Below are 23,436 nucleotides of genomic sequence, written 5' to 3' on the forward strand. Positions count from 1 at the left end.
ACACTAAGACACCTATCATTACAACTAATATTTAATACTGTTTTGGAGGTGGCCAGCAATACAATTTGGAAAAAAAAAAGGGGAGATATAAATATAAGAGAAGCAGATGTGTACATATGATTCATGTTTGCAGATGATACAATTTTATTCCTAGAAAACCCAACCCAATCAACAAAGAAGCTATTAGAACCAATCAGGAAAAAAACAGCTGGCTAAATATAAAATTAACTTTCGAAATCCATGAGTTCTCCACTAGAAGCTCCATGAGAGCAGATATCTTTGTAGACAAATTATTTAAAGATATATTAAGATTTCATGGTGTAAGTGAAAAGATTTACAAAACCAATTATACATTAACCAATCTTATAAAAAAATGTATGTTTCCACCATGTGAGTACTAACTCATATGTATACTCATACATTCACACAAAGATGGTTACTAAGCAAGAGTAATCAAAATATTAATGTCATCTTCTGAGTTTTCTAAATTTAACTTTTTTCCTAACCTAATTTCCAGATGACAGATTAATGAATTTCAAGAGCTCAAAAGGGAGTTGGCAAACTACGGCCAGCCACAGCCCGTTTTTGTAAATAAAGTCTTATTTGAACACAGCCATGCTCCTTTGCTTACTTATTGTCTAAGGCTGCTTTCATGCTACAATGGCAGAGTTGAGACGTTGCAGCAGAGACAGTCTGGCCTGCAAAGCCTAAAATATTTACTATCTGGCTCTTCAAGAGAAAGTGTGCCAATTTCTTGCCCAGTGGATCATTTAGTCCAGCCTACACTTTACAGGAGAGTAAACTGAGGCCCACAGAGGAAGGACCTCTCTAAAGTCAAACTCAAGCTAAGAAGCAATAAAGAATTCCATTCCCACCTAGCTAGAAAATTCTCAAAACAGACATCTGCCTCTCAGTTTGAGAGCTAAACCTCAGGCTCTCATATCACAAGTGAGTATATTTACCAATAAATGAATGAGGAAAGGACTTTGGGCCTAATCCGTATCCAAGAACACCTGCTAAAGGTCTGAGTAAACTTCTACAGATTCTAGAAAAAGTTAATTTAAAAGCCACATAAGCACAGATTAGGGAAGGTTTAAAAACAAACAGGTGGGGTGGCCCGGTGGCACAGCGGTTCAGTTCTCAAGTTCCACTCCAGCTGCCCAGGCTTTGCCAGTTCAGATCCCGGGTGCAGACCTACACACCGCTTGTCAAGCCATGTTGTGGCAGGCATCCCACATATAAAGTAGAGGAAGATGGGCATGGATGTTAGCTCAGGGCCAGTCTTCCTCAGCAAAAAAGAGAAGGACTGGCGGCAGATGTTAGGTCAGGGCTAACCTTCCTCAAAAACAAACAAACTAACAAACAGGTAATGGGCATATAACCTGGTTCAGCCTATTAAATGTAACACAACAATCCCACTCCTAGCAATCTACCCGATAAAAACGCGAGTCTGGGTGACTAAAGATATATTTCCAGCACATTTAGAACAGTATTGTCTGTAAAAGCAAAAATGGACTAAAATTTCAATAGGGCTAGTTTTTTCAAGGCAAATAAATACTAACAGCAAATGCAGTTACATATTAATAAAGAAAAAAGGCCTCTTCATGTCTTTACCTTTACATACTTGGACCCTCTAGGCATTTGAGTTTGTGATCCCTGCCATAATCTCCATCGTTAGGTTTCTTCTGAGACGCAGGGAAGATCCGTAACTCAAGCTATCTAAGCAATCAAGGACAATATATCTGGATGAAGGCAATCTGCCAAGTTCACAGAGGGTCAGAAATCTGAGGCATTTCACCCAGAAAAGTGAGACCAAAAAGTTCAAATATATATATGAAATTACAATAAAACCACTTTTTAATGTTTTTACTATTTGCATAACACTTTGAAGGCAGAGTATGGTTGGTTATAAGTTGGAGAAAAGGGTGAATTTATTAAGTAAGACTTCAAGAAGGCTGTGAAATAACTTTGATGTCTAGAAGAACACGGAAAACCGCCCTGAGAGGAGGGGCTAAAATTTTATTAGCTATTTTAAATGTTGGATTATTTCCTCAGACAAACCTCGATACAGCTATGCAAGCATTAGAAGGAAAAGGACAAGAAGAGAAATTCCACACAGATTAATATGTGCATTTCTGAAATACTTTTTAAGTTCCATAAATAGAATACACTATAAACAGACCTCAAAGGAGGCAATGTTAACATACTGAAATCAAGCAGGAAGCCATGACAGTAAAATACAGAAATTGCATCTACTAAACAATGCCATTCGGTATGAATCACTTGGCCGTGCAGTCTCCTGGTGTGTGAATTCTACAACACATCCATGAGTAGAGAGGAGTCAAAGCACTAACTTTCTTAGCAACTCTCCAGAGGTTCCGCAGCTGCAATTTAACATCACTTAAGTAACAGAAGAATTCCATTCAAAAAGAAGCGATGTCTTCTCCTTAAAAACTATAAAATAATTTGGCCAGAGACCACTGAGAAAGAGGTTTTATATAGAAGAACCCAGACACACTGGGACACACAAGTATGTCACAATTCAGTTCACATACCACCTTTTAAACTTTTACAACATAGAAATTCTCTGGGTTTTCAAATCAAATTTCTCAAACGAAAGTCTCTGAATTTTAGTCCTTCTTTCCCTTCTGTCCTACATCTACGACCCTCAGCTTAATTTTATTACGGCTGCGGCAGATTTTCTAAAACCAAGTGTTAGCTGACTGTCTCTTCCCCCACCAAGAACAAATGATGTAATCATCTCAAAGATGATCCCAAGTCACCTACTGCAGAAATTCAACCCATCAGACATACAAACAACACTGGGCCGACAGTTTTGACAAAGGAGGACCATCGCCCAAATGTTGGGGCTACCCAGACTGTGCAGGATACAAAGCAAATAGAAGGCTACAGGAAAAGAGATGCTATGTAATTCTCACAGTCTAGCAGAAGCAGACAGACTACAACAGCACAGTCAGTCCAAGAGAACTTTCTGTGATGTTCTAAAACGACCCAAATGTTCTACATCTGTGTAGTCCAATCCAGGAGCCACTAGCCACATGTGGCTACTGGACACTCGAAATGTTGCTAGTGCTGCTGAAGAGAAAAGTTTGAGTTTTTTTTTAAAGATTTTATATTTTCCTTTTTCTCCCAAAGCCCCCCCTTACATAGTTGTGTATTTTTTTTAGTTGTGAGTCCTTCTAGTTGAGGCATGTGGGATGCCGCCTCAGCATGGCTTGATGAGCGGTGCCATGTCTGCGCCCAGGATTCGAACTGGCGAAACCCTGGGCTGCCGAAGCAGAGCGGGCGAACTTAACCACTCGGCCACGAACTTAACCACTCGGCCACAGGGCGGGCCCCTAAAGTTTGAATTTTACTTAATTTAAATTTAAATAGCCACATGTGGCTAGTGGCTGCCATACCTGACAGCACAGAACTAAGGGTAAAAAGAATCCAAAGGCTTTCTTTGACCTGTACCCTCAGTTCAACAATTACTTCTGCTTCCTACTGCATACTAGAGACTGAGCCAGCCTCCAAGGAGAGGGAGATGAATGAGACCCTCTCTGCCCTCAAGTAGGTTCTAACAAGGGAGAGAGCCAGATAATTAACAGTTCCTGTCAATACAATGTCTTAACAAACAAAGATACAATAATAAAGGGATTCAATGATCCTTCCTAAATGTTTATGCACTTAATAACAGAGCCTGAAAATACATGAAGACTAAGAGAACTCCAAAGAGAAATAGGCAAATCCGTAACAATAGTTGTAGATTTCAACACTCCTCTATTAGTATTCATAGAACAAGCAGAGGGAAAACCAGCAAGGATATAGAAGACCTTAACACTGCAACCAACTTGACGTGACACTTGTGGAACACTCCCCCCAGAGCAGAATATACCTTCTTTCCCAGTACGCTTAGAACATTCACCTAGACAGACAATATTCCAGGGCACAAAAGAAAGCTCTAAAAATGTTTTTACAAAATTAAAGTCATATGAAGTTCTCTAAACATAATGAAATTAAATTAGAAATCAGTAACAGAAAGAAAGATACCTGGAAAATTCCCAAATATTTGGAAACTGAACAATATGTAAATACACAAAGGTCCTGGAGGGTAGGGGAGAGATAAAGGAACTTAGGCGTATCTGGGGAAAAGGGAATGGTGACCAAAGCCAAGCTGGAGAACGTGACGGGTGGGTGACCAGGAATTAATCATCACAGCAGTGAATAACTATAAGGCATGTGAAGGGAACTATGAAGAATTCAGTTATTACTTGATCATCAAATTCAAGGTGAAGAGAAATAAGCTATGAACCAGAAGAGAAATAAAGAAGATTTAGGTCAATTCATCCTTGACCTCTTTCTCCCATGGAGAACCCAATCTATTATTAAGATGTGTCATTCTAAGTCCTAAATTATTTTTTGAATTATTTCTCTCCATTCCCACTCATACTAATCTAGTACAAGATCTGTTACCTGGTCTACTTCAACAGCCTAATTCCCTTCAATTCTTATCCCACTCCAATTCATTCTCTATTCTATAACCAGAGGGACTTTTTGAAAAAACACAAAACTAATCACATCACTCCCTACTTAAACTCCTTCATGGTATTCCCTTCAGTCCATTGCACATGACGATCCTAGGGCCTAAAATCCTCTTTCCCCTCCCTTCACCTGGCTACTTTAATTTTGAGCTTAATTGTCACCTCTTTGAGAAGCCTTCTCCAAACCACGCCCACCCCCCACTAGATCATATTTACCTACCCCCTTTCAAAACACTTCTTTCATCAATACACTGGCCCCCTTCCCAGCTACACTGGGGCAGGGGCCATATCTGATTTGTGGTTACACCCCAGAGGGTGCCTGGAACACAGCAGGTACTCCATAAGTATTTTTTGAATAAATGAAGAAATCAGTGAAGCAACAGACGAGGAGGCTCATCGGGGAAGCAAAAGCCAAGTCACAGACTATCCACACACACTGAAGCTCCCAATCATCTTCCCAGAGGACTTTTTAAGAAGGGCATCACACGGTCAGATTTGTCTTAGAGCAGAGCAGTGTGTATGTGCAGGAAGGACATGAGAGGAGATGACGGATGGACAAAGGGAGGCCAGGCAGGAAGGCTGGTTCCTTCAAGAGGCCAAACAAGGGATGAAGAGGGCCTGATTTAGGGAACCACGAGCATGAACGAACAAGAGAGCTGAGAGATATTTAAGAGAGAAATAAGATGTAAACAAGACCTGGTGACAAGCCCGCACACGGTGAGGCACAGGGAGGAGTCTGTTCCTCCCTCCCTTCTGACTTGAGCAAGTCGGTGGGCAGGGCGATTATTCACTGAGCGAGGAAATGGGAGGTTGGGAGCAGTGACTAAAGCATGAATTCCATTTGGAGCATGTTGAATTTGTTGTGTCTATCAGATATCTAAGTGGAGGGGTACAAGAAGTATTCATCCATTGACGAGTTAAGATACAGAGAAGAAATCATGACTACAAACAGAGATTTGGGTATCAGAGGCCATGAAAGTACAAAATTTTATTAGTAGTCAAAGAAATGCAAATTCAAATAAGAGAGGTTTTAACCCACTGAATGCAAAGATGGTTTACAAATAACCAGTGCTGGCAAAATGGGCACTTTCATACATTGCTAGTGGAAATATATTTATTATATTTATAACATGATATATCATATGTATTGTAATATGTATATTAGTATATATTACATAAATCTATGTTATATAACATTCATAATATATTAGTAATATGTAGTGAAAGCCTTAAAAAAAAAATTAGGGGGAGCCAGCCCAGTGGCGCAGTGGTTAAGTGCGCACATTCTGTTTCAGCGGCCCGGGGTTCACGGGTTCGGATCCCAGTGTGAACATGGCACTGCTTGTCAAGCCATGCTGTGGTAGGGTCCCACATAGAAAGCAGAGGAAGATGGGCATGGATGCTAACTCAGGGACAGTCTTCCTCAGAAAAAAGAGGAGGATTGGCAGCAGTTAGCTCAGGGCTAATCTTCCTCAAAAAAAAAAAAAAAATTAGGGATATGAACCAAGATTTATCTAAAAGGGCAGTCACTAAAGGTAATCATGGCAAACAAGAGTACAGCTTAACTACTTTGTAAAGCCTTAGAATGGAATCTTATGTAGCTATTAAAATATTATATCAGCCCTCTTATTCCAATAAAACCTATACACCAAGGCCATTCTAACTGATGATTTTTCAAAAAGCTCAGCTTTATCATGACATACTCCAGTTTAAAAACATTCAATGACTCCCTACTGCCAACTAAGTACAGATTCCTCAGACTGGCATTTATTCTTACTGGATCAAAATATAATCTCCACTTCTCTACAGTCTTATGTCCTTGACACTCAAACTGCAAGCACGTAGTCCCTGAACATCATCTTTCTGCTCCCTTTACATTTTGCATCCTCCTTTCTCTTCCTGTTCAACCTCCATCTGGAGAAATCCTACCCAACTTTCAAGACACAGCTGAAATTCACCCTTGTTCTTGACACCACTTCTGACCTCCCAATAGACTGTGACCTCTCCCTAATTTAATTCTGTTTTTCTTACAGCACTTACCTGAGTCTGCCCTACGTTACAGTTATATATTTATGTACTGTGTTATTCTTCCCCCTTCCAAAGGATAAAGACCTAAGAGCTGGGACCACTTAGCCATCTCTTCATCTCTTTGAGGCTTTTAACACAACACCTTGTACACTGAATGAGTATTAGATAAATTATTTTTAAATGTTTTAATCACATTGTAAAGAAATACTTAATGAAACTTCTGTTTATATATGACAAATTTGTAACATGAGTTAGTATCTTTTCCCTCTCAACAGTGGGTAAATTGACAGCAAAGAAACACAAAAAGTAAAAACAGCAGCTGGCCCAGTGGCACAGCGGTTACGTTTGCAAGTTCCGCTTCTCGGCGGCCTGGGGTTCACCAGTTCGGGGCCCGGGTGTGGACATGGCACCACTTGGCAAAAAGCCATGCTGTGGTAGGCATCCCACATATAAAGTAGAGGAAGATGGGCATGGATGTTAGCTCAGGGCCAAGCTTCCTCAGCAAAAAAGAGGAGGACTGGCAGTAGTTAGCTCAGGGCTAATCTTTCTCAAAAAAAATAAAATAAAATAAAATAAAAAAGTAAAAACACACTAGAACAAAGAGAAAAGAACTACAATGAGATATCACCTCAGACCTATTAGAATGGCTATTATCAAAAAGACAAGAAATAACAAGTGTTGGTGATCATGTGGACAAAAAGGGAACCCTTGTGCACTGCTGATGGGAATGTAAATTGAGGCACCCACTATGGAAAACAGTACAGAGGTTCCTCAAAAATTTTAAACTAGAATTACCATGTGATCCAGCAATTCCACTTCTGGGTATCTATCCAAAGAAAATGAAAACACTAACTCGAAAAGATACGCACCCCACGTTCACTGCAGCATTATTTACAATAGCCGAGATATGGAAACGACCTAAGTGTCCATCAACAGAAAATAGATTTTTAACAACGTGGTATATACAGTCATGCACTACATAATGATGTTTCAGTCAACGACAGACCACATACACAATGGTGGTCCCCTAAGATTAGTACCACAGAGCCTAGGTGTGTACTAGGCTATACCATCTAGGTTTGTGTAAATAGACTCTATGATGTTCTCACAATGACAAAATCGCCTAATGACGCATTTCTCAGAACATATCCCCATCATTAAGTGACACTTGACTGTATATACAATGGAATATTATTCAAACACAAAAAAGAATGAAATCTTGTCATTTCTGACAAGATGGATGGGCCTTGAGAGTTATGCTAAGTGAAATAAGTCAGACAGAGAAAGACAAGTATCATAAGATCTCACTTATATGGGAATCTAAAAAACAAAACCAACAACAAGCTCATAGATACAGAGAACAGATTAGAGATGGGGATGGGTGAAATGGGTGAAGGGGGTCAAAAGGTACAACCTTCCAATCATTAATAGAAATAAGTCATGGAAACGTAACAAACAGCATGGTAACTATAGTTAATAATGCTGTAATGCATATATGAAAGTTGCTACGAGAGTACATCTTAAAAGTTTTCATCACAAGAAAAAAATGTTTTTGTAACTATGTATGGTGACGGATATTAACTAGACTTATCGTGGTGATCATTTCACAGTGTATACAAATATAAAATCATTATGTTATACATGCGAAACTAATATATGTTAATTATACCTCAATTACCAAAAAAAAAAAAAAAAAAAAAGGGCGACAACTCAGGGTTCCTAACAGGAAGTGTGCGTACTGTAAGGTGTGAGTCCTAGCCACCTTCCCTCATCCAGCTTCCCAGGATATTGGGCATACACACCCCCGGACCCCTACTCCAGCCCCAGGCAAGAGATTTAAGAAATCATCCCTTAAGAAACCAGACAGACTCACAAGAGAAAAATAAAATAAAACAATGAAAGAGAAACAAAAATACACATAAACTTATTATCTGGGATTCCACCAAAGAAAAGGTTGGCTCACTGCCCAGTTACTTGACAGTGAAACCCACCAGCTGACAAACCAGAGCCACCCACAAAGTGCTATCCAGCGCCTCACTCCTAAATATGAGCAGCTCAAGATCACCAGGCATTTGAAAAAGCCTCCAGCACGAAAGAGAGAAAACTAAAACTGAAGAATGGACTCCGAGGAAACAAAAGAAACAGAAGAAAACTTTAAAAAACTACAATAAACGTACTCGGAGAGATAAGAGAGGATGTTGCATCCAAGAAGAGGATGCTCTGAAAAATGAACTGAGAAAAGAGCTTTGGGAAATTATATATCATAAATATTATGTTAACTGAACTTTCTAAATTCAATAACAAGAAAACAACCCAATTAATAGCTGGGCAAAATATTCCAACAGAAATATTCAACAAAATATTTCAACTTCACCAAAGATTTGCTTCACAGACAGCAAATAAGCACAGGAAAAGATGCTCAGCATCACTAATCACTAGAGAAATGTCAATTAGAAACATACCACTATATACCTATTGGAATGGCAGAAACCCTCATCCATTGCTAGCAGAAACGCAAAATGGTACAGCCACTCTGGAAAACAGTTTGGCAGTTCCTTAGAGAGTTAAAACACACTTAGCATACAACCCAGCGATTCCACTCCTAGGTATTTACTCAAGAGAAATGAAAACTTATGTTCACCCAAAAGCCTGTAAGTGAATGTTTACAGCAGCTTTATTCATAATCTTCAAAACCTGGAAACAACTCATAACGTTCTTGAACTGGTGAATGAATAAACCAAGTACGGTACATCCATATACTTAGGGACTACCTACTCAGCAATAAAAAGGAATGATAAAGGCAATATCTTGGATGAATCTCAAATACAATATGGTAGGTAAAAGAAGCCAGACACTAAAGGCTACAAACATTATAATTCCATGTATATGATATTCAGGAAAAGGCAAAACTATAGGGACAGTGGTAGCCTGGGGGGCAGGGGAAGTTGACTAAAGGACCACAAGGGAATTTTGGGGAAGTGATGGAGCCATTCTATATTTCATGGTGGCGGTGGTCGTGTGACTGTGTATTTGCCAAAACTCAGAGTCAAATTGTATACTAAAAAGGGTAGATTTTACTGTATCTGTAAGTGGTACTTCAATTATTTTTTTTAAAATTATCATTAATGAGACATATAAGAAGATATTGCATTAATGAACAGGATGCTATGAAAAAGGAACAGAGAAAACAGCTTCTGGCAATTAAATATCTGGTAGCTGAAATAAAAACTGATTCAACAGACTTAGAAGAGGAAGAGAAAGAGCAAGAAATCTCCCAGAAAGCAGACCAAAGGGACAAACAGGTGAAAAGAATAAAAAAAGAAAAGAAACTTAATGAGATTAGTCTAGAAGAGCCAACATCTAACTAGGAGTTCAAGAAGAAAAGCAAGCAAATCTGGGGGAAAATTAGCAAATAATAGAAGACCTTTTCCCAGAACTAAAGAACATGACTCTCTAGATTAACAGGGCCCACCTAGTACCCAGAACAATGACTGAAGAAGAGCCCCATCAGGGGATATGACATCACTGGAAAACTTCAGAATACTGGAGACCATGAAAAGAGCCTATGGGTCGCCCAGTGGCGGAGTGGTCAAGTTCACGTGCTCCACTTCGGCAGCCCAGGGTTTCGCCAGTTTGGATCCTGGGTGCAGACATGGCACCGCTCATCAAGCCATGCTGAGGTGGCGTCCCACATGCCACAACTAGAAGGACCCACAACTAAAAATATACAACTATCTAGTGGGGAGATTTGGGGAGAAAAAGCAAAAAAAAAAAAAAAAAGATTGACAAGTTGTTAGCTCAGGTGCCAATCTTTAAAAAAAGACAGAAAGAAAGAAAGAAAAAGAAAAGAGCCTAAAAGCTTTAGATAGGAAAAAAAACAGGTCAGAGATGAAGGAAGTAATCAGAACAGCCCTAGACTTCTCAACAGCAGCACTAGATGCTGGAATACAACGAAGCAAATCTTTCAAGGGAAATTGATTTTTTAATTTAGGATCCTATACCTGGCCAAACTATCAATCAAGTATTAGGGCTGAAAACGGCATTTTCACACATGTAATGATAAAAAAAAAAAAAAAAGCTTCTTTCTCATGCACCCATTCTTAGGAAGCAACTAGAGGTAGTAAGGGAAGTAAACCAAGAAGGATGTAGGACCCAAGGAACAGAATCAACATGGGAAAGCAGCAAAAAGAAGCATCTGGGTGAGGTTCAATATACCTACAGAGCAGCCAGCTGAGGTGAGAGCAGAAATGCTGAGGGCTGCAGAGGGAGATCAGCAAGGAAAAAATGGAACTGTTACATTTGAGACTTTGGAAAACAGTAAGTGATAAGATATTTTACAGGCTTGATAGTGCACTGGGCTAGGTAGATAGAACACTAAGCAAGTGAAAAAATAAGGCAATAAATCCAGAAAAATAGTTCCCAAAAAACCACACATAACCATAGCACATTATTTGACTCAATTGTGAATAATATTTACATAATGAAAATAGTGTAATCGATCTCATGATTTATCCCAAAATCATGCTGTAACTATATAGAGAGGATAAGGTGAAAGTAAGGGTAATTATAATAGGACTAACTCCTCATCTACCATAACACAGTCAAGAGAGAAATGTCTAAAATTGTTAAATCAAATGCAGCCTATTGTTTTAAAATACTGTGGCAAATACCAGGGAAAAAAAAACAGCTCCAAGAATTGAAAGCCACTGACTCCAGAGAGGTCTCGGGGTGGGGAGAGGTACAATGGGGAACTGCTTCTGCTCATTATGGGCTGTTAATGCTATCTGAATTTCTTTTACCTGTGTTCATGTACTACTTTGATATAGACACAATGATAGGGGAAAACCTTGCTACATATCAAGGAAAAATAGTTTGTTCAATATGATCCTAGTTATATCTTTTTAAAAATATGTAGATGAAAATGGAATAAAAAATATATAAAAAAATATTTCCAGTGGTTATTTTTGGTTGCTGGGATTACAGATGATTTTCATTTTATTATGTGTACTTTCCCAAAAGAGTAAATCTGCACTATTTTTTAATTTTTCACTGCAATTTTAAAAACATCTTGAGATTAGAGGAGATCTCAGGGGAAGGAGGGAGACAGTGAGAGAGCCATGGGCTGGTGTAAAAACCTGGAAAACTGGCGTTTAAGGAACAGGCGGAGAAAGATGGCATGGAGGAGCTACCAAGGGCTACAAGTCTAAGAGTGCTTTCTCTGCTTTAACTCATCACTGCAAATAACTGAGGTAAATGTGTTAGTTATCATAGCTCTGGAATAAATCAGACGTAAACTAAATTTCTTAAATGAGTAAGTTCAACATTTAATATTTCTTCTAAAGGGGGAAAATAAAGCTCTATTTTAATGTAGATTTTTAGTTAAATCTGATCCTCAAAATATTTTTATTCCTTGTGAGGAGGCTGACAGCTTTAGACAGAACAAAATACTACCTCACTACACTCTAAGTGAGGTCCCTACATCTTCACAGAATCTCCATGTGCAGTTCAGGAACAAATCAACAGGCAATAACAGCTAATATTTACTCAATCTGTACCATGAGCCAGGCACTGTTCTAGGCGTTTCACATGTACTAGCCCATTTAACCCTCTGAACACCTTGAATTAAGTACTATGATATCCCCATTTTACACCCAAGGAAAGTAAGGCACAAAGAGTGGAGCAAGCTGCCCATCGTCACAGAACCAGGAAGTCTGGTTCCGGATTCTTCAGTCTTTAAATCACTATGCTACATGCTACCTCTCTAGAGCCTTGACATTCATAAGAGATTTATCTAGAATCCTCAGACTCTCATACATCATGATAGTCTAACATTTTGCAGTGAGCTTACATATGTAGGTGCCTTCAATGCCGCCACAAGCCCTCACGCTGACAGTGTAGAAATCAATGTTATGACTCCACTCACACTGCTCCTTCTCTGACAAATCCTTCTGGAATAAATTCTCTAAGGAGACCTAAGGCAATCCAAAAATCATAGGTATCCTGGAAGACATACAACCCAGCTCTCATTCCTAACAGAACCCTGTAACAACCAAAATAAGTCTGGTTAAAATGGTTCTATCTAAATGTATTTGTAAAGATCCAGCAATTCCACTCCCAGGATATACCCAAGAGAGATGAAAACGTATTGTCCACACAAAAACCCATACAAGAGTGTTCACACCAGCACTATTCATAATAGCCAAAAAGTGGAAACGGTTCAGATGTCCAAGACCAGATGAATGGATAAGCAAAATGTGGTATATCCACAGAATGGCATATTATTCAATTACAGGATACAACATGCACGACCCTTGACAACATTATGCTAAGTGAAAGAAGCCACATATCGGATGATCCCATTTACACGAAACGTCCAGAAGAGAGAAATCAACAGAGAATGACAGCAGTGGTTGGCAGAGGATGGGGGTGGGGGGGACGACATAGAGAGACCCCTACAGGTACATGTTCCTTTCTGGGGTGATAAAAATGTTCTAGAATTAGGTAGTGGTGATGGTTGCAGAATTCTGTGAAGATACACACTTTCAAAAAAAGTTGAATTTTATGGTATGAATATTATATCTCAATAAAACTATTTTAAAAATGGAATTTTTATTAAACATTGCTTGAAAATTATTCAGCAATTCAGATGTCCAACGTTAGCTATTACTGTTACTATTTTTAAAAATCATTCAGCAATCAAAAAATAACGAGTAATATAACAATATGAAAATATATAAAATAATTTGATGTATACTAAGTAGACAAAATAATTAAAACAATTAATATGCATTTTAACTCTGTATGGTTTTACTTTCGATCTTTTAAAGTGCATTTTTCAAGTATAAGTTTTTTTTTTTTTAAAGAAGTATTCTGCCTCCTGAGACTCATCATTTTAAAGAACCGAAAGCACGAAAAAAATTAGAATATTGACGGTCGGTGCTAAACCAGTGCTAAATTATGAAGCTGAAACTGTAACTGCTACACGCAGGCATTCAAAGAGAAGAGACCAAGGTGAGCAACACTACTCTGAGAGGACTTCTGAAGATACCTCCCAGGAGTCGGAAGTGGGATTTGAACCTGGCTAAGGAGCAGAGGAGGGAGGAACCTACTCAGTGCAAAGAGGGCATCTGCTTGGATTTGCTCCTGCCTGCCACCAAGATTATCATTCCCCCACCACTACCACCACCGTCTCACCTGCTGCATCCCCCCTCCAAGGACCTGCAGTCACAGGGATGACAGAGGGTCTTGAGAAGCGAGAAAAAGATCTAACAGAAGAGACCAGAGCTCCCGGCCTTAACATCCCCAATCCTACTGCGTGCACACATTTCAATACATACCTCCGTTTCCAAATTACACCAGAAGAGCAGACGAGCATGAACCGGACACAAGACCATTTATTACTGCATACCTCAAACACCCCTCTTTACAACTCACATATCATGCTGCCCAACTTTTTAAAAACTCTTTGGGGCCCTCATTTTCTTTCTTTTAATTCTCATGTTTAACCTCTTCTGGTACCTGAAAACAGATCTCATTAATTTCGCTTATAATCTTCAATTCTTACTGCTACTGAAAGCACTACCATTCTTACAGAGGCATATCTGATGCACTCCTCTCTCTGTCTACACTTCTGATGTCGTCAAGGCCTGGAGAACTCTGAAGTACCTCCTGAACTGATCTTCCATCCAGGGCTACATGACCCCTCCAGATCCTCACCAGCCATCTCGTCCTCTTCCAATCCATCCTGCAGAGCAGAAGCTATGCTAAACTTCCTAACGTCCCACTGAAATCACATCCCGCTTGTTTCCAGATCATCTGATTGATCCCCAATGCCCACAAATGAAATAGATTTGAAACAGATTGGGGAGGGGGCTCCAGAAACCACCTCCTCCAGTAATTCTCTCAATTTGGGGGGAAGAGCTGGCTGCACCAGTGGTTGAACAGCATCTCCACGATTTGATTTGGTTTGTTTCATGCTCCTGCGTGGTGCTGATGGGAATACCGCATATCCCTTGGGTATCCTAGGAGTGAAAAATGACTGAGGATCATGGCTCTAGCCCTCTCCTTACCCTACAGATGAGGGAGGGAAAGTACAAATGCTACAGGCTGCTTCTCTAGGTACTGCCCAACACGGAGCTTTACAGTTCATCTCCCATTTACACACTCAGGCTCTTGTTAAAGCAGGTGACTTAAGAATGCCCCCACTTTAAAATCAGCACCTTAGTTCATGCTGCTCCCTCCCTCCATGTGTCTATCCTCACTGTCCACATGCCCAACCAGGCAGCACACGCCAACAGCAACTCCCCCAAATGGGGTATGCTCTTGCTCTCCTTTAACTCTCCACCGCACTTTCTAACTCACTTGTAGCAATCAGGAACCAAAAGTATACTGAAAAGATATTTCTTGGCACTGGTAGGAATAAATATTAACAAACTAGTAACAAATTCTGCTTCAGAGAAATCTACAGTTCATTCATGCCTCTATGCCACTGATCTCCACCATCATAATCCTTAGAGGACAGAAATTGCTCTCCCAAGACAGCACCAGGGCTTCTGCTTTCTGAAGTCCTCAGAAGTTCCAAATTTCAAAATTCCAGCTAAGTATTCTGAGAAGTCTCACACAAGTTAAATGCAAGGACTATTCTGTTTCAAGTGTGTTTTAATTTTTTTAAATTAGCAAATGCTTGATTTCAAGGTACTGTCAGAACTTTACCAAAGGCTTATTCAAAACAGATTTTCTAGACAATCCTTTTTAATGCATTGGCAAAGTATGTCATAAAACCTATAGGCTGAAAAACTCAATTTTAACAATAAAAATAAATAAAAGCCTTATTCAACCAAATACCTCTAGCTTAACTAGATGATTTCAATTTTGTATTAACAAGTTGTCATCCCTACAGTAATATTTGTTATGCACCTTATGTACCCACTTAAAATTTCTCTCCATAAAAGGAAAACATTTAATCTCCAGTGAATAAACTTTTTTAAATCTATGATTTTAGAAAATTAAGCTAGCAACATCAACCCATGTCTTTGCACCATCAACAGTTACATGACCTACCAAGTACTCAGCAGGCGAATGAGTTATTTCTTATATTAGGAATTTAATACGTTAGTATTTAACATGTTAGTCTAATCTATAAAAATTAATCAAATTGTCTAAATTACCAATAAAGTTTATTTCCTTCCAAAGTAAACACACATATACACGTATACCTGACTGCCTCCTTCCTAGCCTTTACTGTCTGGAAATACAGGAAATAAAACTAATGAAACTAGCACTTAGCCTAAACAACTCACTCCTAGGCACTGATACTCATTCCAGGCAAGTGAATGTTTAGAACACAAAATGTAGCATTTCTTTTACCATGATCTTTAGAAATAATGTGTTTCAAAAAGTAAAACATCGAAGTTAACACCACATCCAATAAAGAAAGGAAAATGCCTAGCAAGCAACATGAAGTAGCAGCTCAAAACACACTAACTGTTACCAAATCTAATTGGACCAATTTTCAGATTCCCAAATCCAAAAGATTTTAGGAGTTATGGCAGCACCCACTGTAGCATTATCAAAACTTCATCTATTACAAGTTCTCACCCCCTAACAATCATTTATCCAACCAATCTTTGACCAGCACCTGCTGAGCAAGATGCTCTGCTAGAAACTACAGAGGACATAAGATTAATCTAAGGATATATAAACCTTAAATTCATAAAAAGATAAGACACGCATACACAAGGTAGACTGCAAGTGTCATTAAGAAAAACAAAACGCCCTGGCAGTACATAAATATACGAGTACTTTTTTAAAAAGGAAACCCAACCATAAATTGCAACTCAGCATATACACAGGTATCAATCCTAAATTATTTGCTAGGCCTTCAAAGAGGAGTTAAAGGGAGCTGAACTGCCCTGCCAAAATGCCTGAGCTCTAACTCAAAAAAAATTTGATAGCGTAATTCACTCTCCACGGGTCTTTCAATTCTGAGCTTGTGGTAGAAAGGGCCACACGTGATTTCTTAAGGTTAAAAACTACTACTATAAAGATGTACTAAAATTAAGTTAGCAAGAAATGAAAAGTGGCATGTAGTCAGTCCTCTCTACATACAAGACGTAAATACTTGACACTTGATTCATTTCCTTCATTGCCCTCCCAGCCTCCCCAGGCAAAGACAGGCAGATATTCTTACTGTCGGGCAAAAGAAATTACCGTTCTCATTTGCTGTTAGGACAATCGAAATGGGTTTACATCTGGCTTAATACTCATACTCCTCCAATAACTATTCAAGCATTTATAAATAAAAAAAAGGGAAACACTCAAATTTAACCACTTCTACTTCTAATCTCTTTTAAAAACAAGTGACACACCTTAATTATTTTTAAGACCCTATTTCCTCATAAACTTTACTTTGTAAATGCTCTTAAAACTAGATTATAATTTAGTTACTCCAGATTAACAAAAATCTAAAGGGAAAATCTTGTAGGTTATTGCTACAAGTAATTTTTTTTCACAATTTAGTAAGCCACAACTACATATTTAATACAAAGCAGCAATTCTGTTTTCTTTTTTAACTAACTGCATCTCAGCACCAACCTAGAGAAACTTTCTGCGAGAAAACAGGAGAGTCATCCTGGAGAAATTCAGTACAGATCTAGGCAGGACTCTCATCCTTAGAAACAGAGTGTAAAGAAAAAGTAATTTTGTAATAAATCCCCCTACACTTCTGCTGTGTGACTTAGAAGTTGGTCAAAAAGTTCATCTTCAGCAATTTCATCTGCATGATCAACTTTACATCTTCCGCAACAGGTGACACGAAATGCATTTCTCAGGCAAAGCAAAGGGATCGAATTAGTTAAGAGACATGTTGCTGCGGTTTCTTATTTTATCTTGGATTTTACCAAAATGATTTTGAATCCGATGAATTACCGGGTTTGTTTTGGTTTTGCTTGGTTTTCTGCTTTGCTTTTTACTCAGCCATTTACCAGCAACTGTTGCACGAGCCCATTAACACTTGAGAATAAAAACAAACACACAGGACCAGATAAGTCTCCCCTACTAACCCAACCGATCCATTTCCTTAACACGATTTTAAAACCACACAGCTAGCGGTGTGAAGAGCAGCATGTTGTGTGTGTGTTTGTGCGCCACAATCTGTCTAAATCCTCAATTTCCTTTTAAGGAACAGATATATAATAAAAATCTAAAAGAAACCACATTAGAAATGCAAAGAGGTTTGCAAAACAAGAGGCTTCTTTCATTCCAAAAAACCACACCAAAACAAGGGAGAAAAATGAATGCAATGGATATGTGTGTGCCAAAGTTTCAATCCTGCCCGGTGGAGACACTGCACTGGCACAAATTTTCAAGAGGAAAAAGAGGGGGTTGGGGGTAGAGAAAGAGAGCGAGCGAGTGTGTGGCCTGCAAACTGCAACAATGCAATCTCCATTTTGAACAATGCGCCTCTTTCCTCTTGTAAATCTAGTTTTTTGCCACTTGATGTGCCGTCGCATTTCCCCTCCGTTTGGGGGGAGGTGGGGGTGGGGGGAGACCCGAGAGGGAGCGAGCCGGGGGGAGGGTGGAGGAGGTGGGGAAGGAGTCTGCAGCAACTGGGCTGGGTGGGTACCTGGAGTGCTGCTGTAGGTGCTATGGCTCCTGAAGCTGCTTTCCGTGCAGTAACTGGCGTCGTCGTCGTCGTCTTCCATCTCCTCCGGATAATCGGAATCATCGTCGTCCTCCTCCATCTCATCTTCCTCGTCGTCCTCGGAATCCTGGGTCTCCTCGGCGTCGCCGTCCTCCTCCTCCTCCTCCTCCTCGGAGACCATGTCCTCCTCCTCCTCCTCCTCCTCCTCGCTCTCGTGGTCATCGTACACCACTTTGTTGACGGCCCTGCGGGCCGGGGTGGTCCGGGCCAGGTGGCCGCCGCCGCCCCCGCCCCCCGTCCTGCCGCCCCCGCCTCCTCGCCCCCCCCGGCCCGGGGCGCTGGTGCTGGGGGGGGCCGGCGGCGGCGGCGGCGGCGGCTTCCTCCGGCTACTGCTGCCCCCCCTGGGCGAGCTCAGCCGCGTCTTGGGCGCCACCTCAGCCTGGGCGGCGGCCCACCTGCCCCGGCTGCTGCCGCGGTGCCGCGAGCGGAGCCCCCCGATGGGTCCGGACGTGGGCGGCGGCGGCGGCGGCGGCGGCGGGGCCGGGGCGCAGCGCTCCGCAGCGGGAGCCGCGGGCTGCTTGGGCGGCCTGCCCCGCCGGCCCCTCATGTCGGAGCCGCGGCGGGGGGAGAAGGGAAAGCGGAGGGGGGAGGGGCGGGCGCGGGGTGGCGGTGGGGGGCGCCGGGGCCGGGGGGAGGCCCGCGGGGCCGGGCGGGAGGGGCCCGGCCGGCGGAAGCGGGTGGAGGGAGAAGGCTCAATCCGAATTGCTGGGGCCCCACTCCGGATCGCCTTCAGCCGCCATCTTGTTTCTTCCCTCTCGCTCGGTGACTGGGGGAACCGACAGCGGCCGCAGGCCCGGAGTGCGGTCACGTGAGCTGCGCCGCCGCCGAGCCGGGCACGGAGCGAGGCCGCGCGGCGGCCGCTAGGGGGAGCGCGGGAGCGCCGGGTCGGCGAGGAGCCCGGGGCGCCTCCGCGCGGCGCCGCTGGACCGCGGGAGAGGGGCGCTCCCCTCGCCAAGCGCCCCGCCGGAGGCCTCAGGAGCCGCCCGCCCCGGCGGAGCCCCCCGGAGCCCCAGTTCAGCAGGGCCTCCTTCGCGCGTCCCCCCTTCCCCGGCTCGGGGAGGGAGGCAGGGGAACCCCCAGATTCTTCCCCTCCGCGCCCCCGTGGGGAAACTGATGCTGAAAGAGCCAGCGAGGGTGTCTCGGATGGGGCGACTGGAGCGACCGAGCAGCACAGGGCAGCGCCAGCGACAGGGGGAGATTAACGGGGGGCGGAGGGACGAGCCCCCAGAAATGCGAACCTCCGAGGGCTTGGTTCTAGAGAGTCCTGAAACAGCCTTTGACAACTGCTCGGGGCTGTGCCAGGAGCCACGCCCTGGGCTGCCAGACCCGGAGGGAGAGTCCCTGAAACTCCTGGGATAGAATCCCCACCCAAAAAGTCTCGGATACACTCCAGAACGCGGCCACATTCTCCTCTCCTGCCACCTTTCCCAGCGTCCCAGCTGGAAACTCGACCGCCTCAGCGAGAACTTTCCAGTTTCTCGTTTGCAGTAGAAATGGTGACTTCCCGCCTAAAACCTACTTCAAAATGTTGTGTTCGCGTTATCGGGAAATAATTTTAATTTCTTTACCTGACAAGTCACCAGGTCTTGGCTTAGCCTAGGGAGCAAATCATGATGATGACATTTCAGGCACACCCTCAGACCAAATCAGGGGTACTCAACTCTTGGTGGTCAAGCCCAGCCCTGGGGCTAAGAGAAAGGTTTTATAAACATGTATTAGTATTTATTGAAATATGTGACAACCAAAAAGTGATTTAAAGAAAAATAGTTAACGGGATTCTGTCTACCAAGTGGCTTATTACAATCTAGTCAGAAGGGTAGAACGCATATGTGAGATGAAAATACCAGTGTTAATTGCCAAATTAATTTATTCAATATAATTCAGTTGAGCACAAGGGTGGCTAACTTATATGGCTTCAGGGACCAGGTAGGCAATGAATAAAGTGGACAAGGTGAGGACTTTAGCAAATGGAAGTGCCTGTGTTTTAAGAGGAAAGTCGTGAGAATGTGGACTTAAAATAGCCAAATAGCCAGATCTCCAAATGTTTCAAGAGAAGATGGAAATATGTTTCATATGAAATCTCTTGATTTTTAAGTGTTGGCAGCTAAGTCAATGTTTTTGTTTTCCCGAGGAAGATTCACCCTGAGCTAACATCTGTTGCCAATCTTCCTCTTTTTTTTTTTGTATGTGAGCCGCCACCACAGCATGGCCACTGACAGACAGGTGGTGTAGGTCCTGGCAGGGGAACCCAACCCAGCTGCCCAAGTGGCGCTCTCCAGACTTTACTACTAGGCCACCAGGGCTGGCCCCAATTTTTTTAAAAACACTTCAGACTGATCAAAATAAATGCAGTTCAGATATAGCCCAGAGTCTACAAATTTGCAATGTGTATCCTGCACTATGTAAAGTAAGGTGCTATGTACTATAGGGAATACAAAGATAGTAGAAACAATGACAGGGAATACAAGCTGATAGTGGAGGAAGCCTATACACCAAAAAAATTACAAAAGATGGTGTTTTTGTGTTACTTGGACTTTTTAGTTGCAAGCAAGATAAACTGACTCTGGCTCATTTAAACAAAAAAGGAACTCATGGGAAGGATTTGGACACCTCCAGAATTGCTGGTTCTGAGTATAAATGGAATCCATGCTCTCTAGCTGTTGTCTTCCAGCTGCCTCAGTAGCCATGTTTTCCATGGGCCATTCCACTATTCCTGTAAAGCCGGCTGCTTCTAGTTGTTGGGGTCCCCAGTAGAGTTAGAGAATCTGATAGGAGAGTCAGTTACTTTATTTCACTGAAAAGTTAGTGCCTTGGTCAGATGCTGTTATGGACTGAATGTTTGTGTGTCCCATCCTGTCTGCCCCCCCAACCCCCGGCCACATTCATATGTTGAAACCTACCCTCCCCCCATGTGTTGGTTTTAGGAGATGGGGCCTTTGGGAGGTAATTAGGATTAGATGAGGTGATGAGAGTGGAACCCTCGTGAGTGAGATTAATGCCCTTAGAAGATCGTGAGAGAGCTCCTTCCCCTCTCTGCACTCTGCCTGTGAGGATATGATGGCAACTCGGCAGTCTGCAACCTGGAAGAGGTCTCTCACTGGAACCCAACTATGCTGGATCTCAGACTTTCAGCCTCCAGACTGTGAGAAATAAATTTCTGTTGTTTAGAAGCCATCCAGTCTATGATAATGTGTTACAGCAGATAAATTTCTGTTTATAAGCCACCCAGGCTATGGTAATTTGTTATAACAGCCCAAACTGACTAAAGATGCCATGATGTATACGATAGCATGATGGCAAATAATTCAATAAACCCGTGTAGAATGATGATGGTAATAGCATGGCTGGTGAGAAAAGCAAATCCATATTCAGTATCAACCCCTTCCCAGTGAGGTGGACTCACTTTACCTGCCATGAGAGAAAGAACTCATTGTAATGATTCCTTCTAAAATGGGCACTCAGCAGTGGCAATAGCCAGGTCAGCCTTGCTGAGGAGAAGCCCATGATAAGCTTATGACCCCAATAAGGAGGCAGTGGCTTGAGGGAAGGTTGACCTATATCCACAAGGTAAGTCTTCTTGTCCACTAACTTAAAGCTTCTTTAGCAGTGGGGACATTTTGATAAGTATTCATGTAGGACACAAATACTCTCACTTTCTAGGTCTGTTGTGAGAAGTTCATCTACGTCCTTTCTCCCAAACCTCCTTGTCACCAGTCTAAGTCCCGGACCACCTGGCCCCATGAATTGGGATAGAGTCTTTCTTGAGGCAAAGAAAACAAGAGTACAATTCAAAGCTCTGCCCACTGGGAAGATTTCCTTTTGCCACTGTCCTTTCAAGACCACTTGCAAGTGCAGCTGTAACACCTTAGCAGTCCACTTCCAGCTGATACTATCTGTAAACTAAGCTCAAATGTTGTCCTCCTTAGTCACCTGGTCATGGGAGTTTTCCATAACGCTGTGGCTATGAATTGAGGGAGAGGTGGCAGAAAAATGGGAGCAAAAATACTGGGAGTTGCACGCCTGTGCCCTCTCCAGGCCCTGCTCAGCCCTGCTCTTATATATTCCATGTTGTCTTGAGGAAGGGAGTGCTACTGGGCACTGTGTGGCTAAGTGGGCAAAGGTTACACAGTCACCTGTACTCCATGGTCAGGCCTTCAATCTTCGCCAGGGCCCAGGAGCAATTTAAAAACAGTTTCTAATACAGGAGAATAGTTATTAGCCAAAGAGAGCAAGGCTTTGCTCCAAAACCTTAAGCACAACCATAGTGATGCTCTTTTAGGGGCTTGCTGTGGGCTCTGTACAGCATCCCAGCATGTGGCTGTACACAGAGCACCATTGCATTCCCTGGGTCATGAGGACCAATTAGCAGAGCTCTTTGCACTGCAACCTAGACCTACCAAAGGACCATCTCCTAGTCTGTGCTGGTGTTTGACGTTAGCAAGCTTTCAGGTCACTTGGAAAATGGGTTAAAGCAGCACATACAAATGTGGTATGCGTACTCTTCTAAATCCAAAGAAAGCTGCCAAGCATCCAGTACCGTCAGAAGAAACCACCCTCCCAACACACAGTCTTTGAATTCCTCACATCCATTAAATATTCTACGGCTACAGCCACTTACTCTGCTAAAGCCTTGCCTTTAATTCCAAGAGACATAATGTTTTGTTGAACTGTTTTGCCACGAGTTGCTATGGGGTATTTAAGTCTCCTACATCAGTACTAGATGCATTTTCTCTACCATCAGACTCAAAAGACTAGACAGACAGTCACAGACCACCCCCACCCCATTGCCCTTATAGTCCATGGCCAACAACTACTCTGGTTCTAATTTCTTTATCAGTTGGATTCTTGATTGCAAGCAACAGAAACGAACACTGCCTGCTTTAAGCTCACAGACTCTCTGGGAGTGCCCAAGAACCAGGTTCTGAGGTTGTGCAGCTAGGAAGTGTCCAACATCAGGTACAAAACCAATGAGGACAGCACAACTATTGCTGTCTGGCCGAAGGCCCAGCTTGTCCCAACACCGGGCACTGGGCACTGCTCCATAGCACTGCTATCTTCCAGTTCAAAGGCTGAGGTGGATGTGTCTGAGGACAGGGTCTAGCTGCAGGGGAGGCCAGGATGGCACGTACCTATTTCAGCTCCCGTGTGGAGGGCCTCTTCACC

At 42.3% G+C, this 23,436-nt stretch overlaps 1 protein-coding gene across 28 annotated transcripts in view; it reads right to left on the minus strand.

Moving 5' to 3' along the window:
• The window catches only part of BPTF (bromodomain PHD finger transcription factor), a 142,480-nt gene extending 123,439 nt beyond the window's left edge, over positions 1-19,041 (minus strand). For 13 of the 28 annotated variants that reach the window (XM_044745860.2, XM_070482097.1, XM_070482101.1 and 10 more), the window contains exon 1: positions 18,196-19,039. In XM_044745860.2, the coding sequence (XP_044601795.2) occupies positions 18,196-18,820 (625 nt within the window). In that variant the 5' untranslated portion in view covers positions 18,821-19,039. Of the gene's footprint in view, positions 1-18,195 lie in introns of all 28 variants that reach the window. The other 15 variants (XM_070482098.1, XM_070482093.1, XM_070482092.1 and 12 more) reach the window with 3 other exon arrangements.
• Positions 19,042-23,436: the final 4,395 nt, after the last annotated feature.

This window comes from Equus asinus, chromosome 13 (genome assembly GCF_041296235.1).
Source record: "Equus asinus isolate D_3611 breed Donkey chromosome 13, EquAss-T2T_v2, whole genome shotgun sequence".
In the NCBI taxonomy this organism is placed as follows: Eukaryota; Metazoa; Chordata; class Mammalia; order Perissodactyla; family Equidae; genus Equus; species Equus asinus.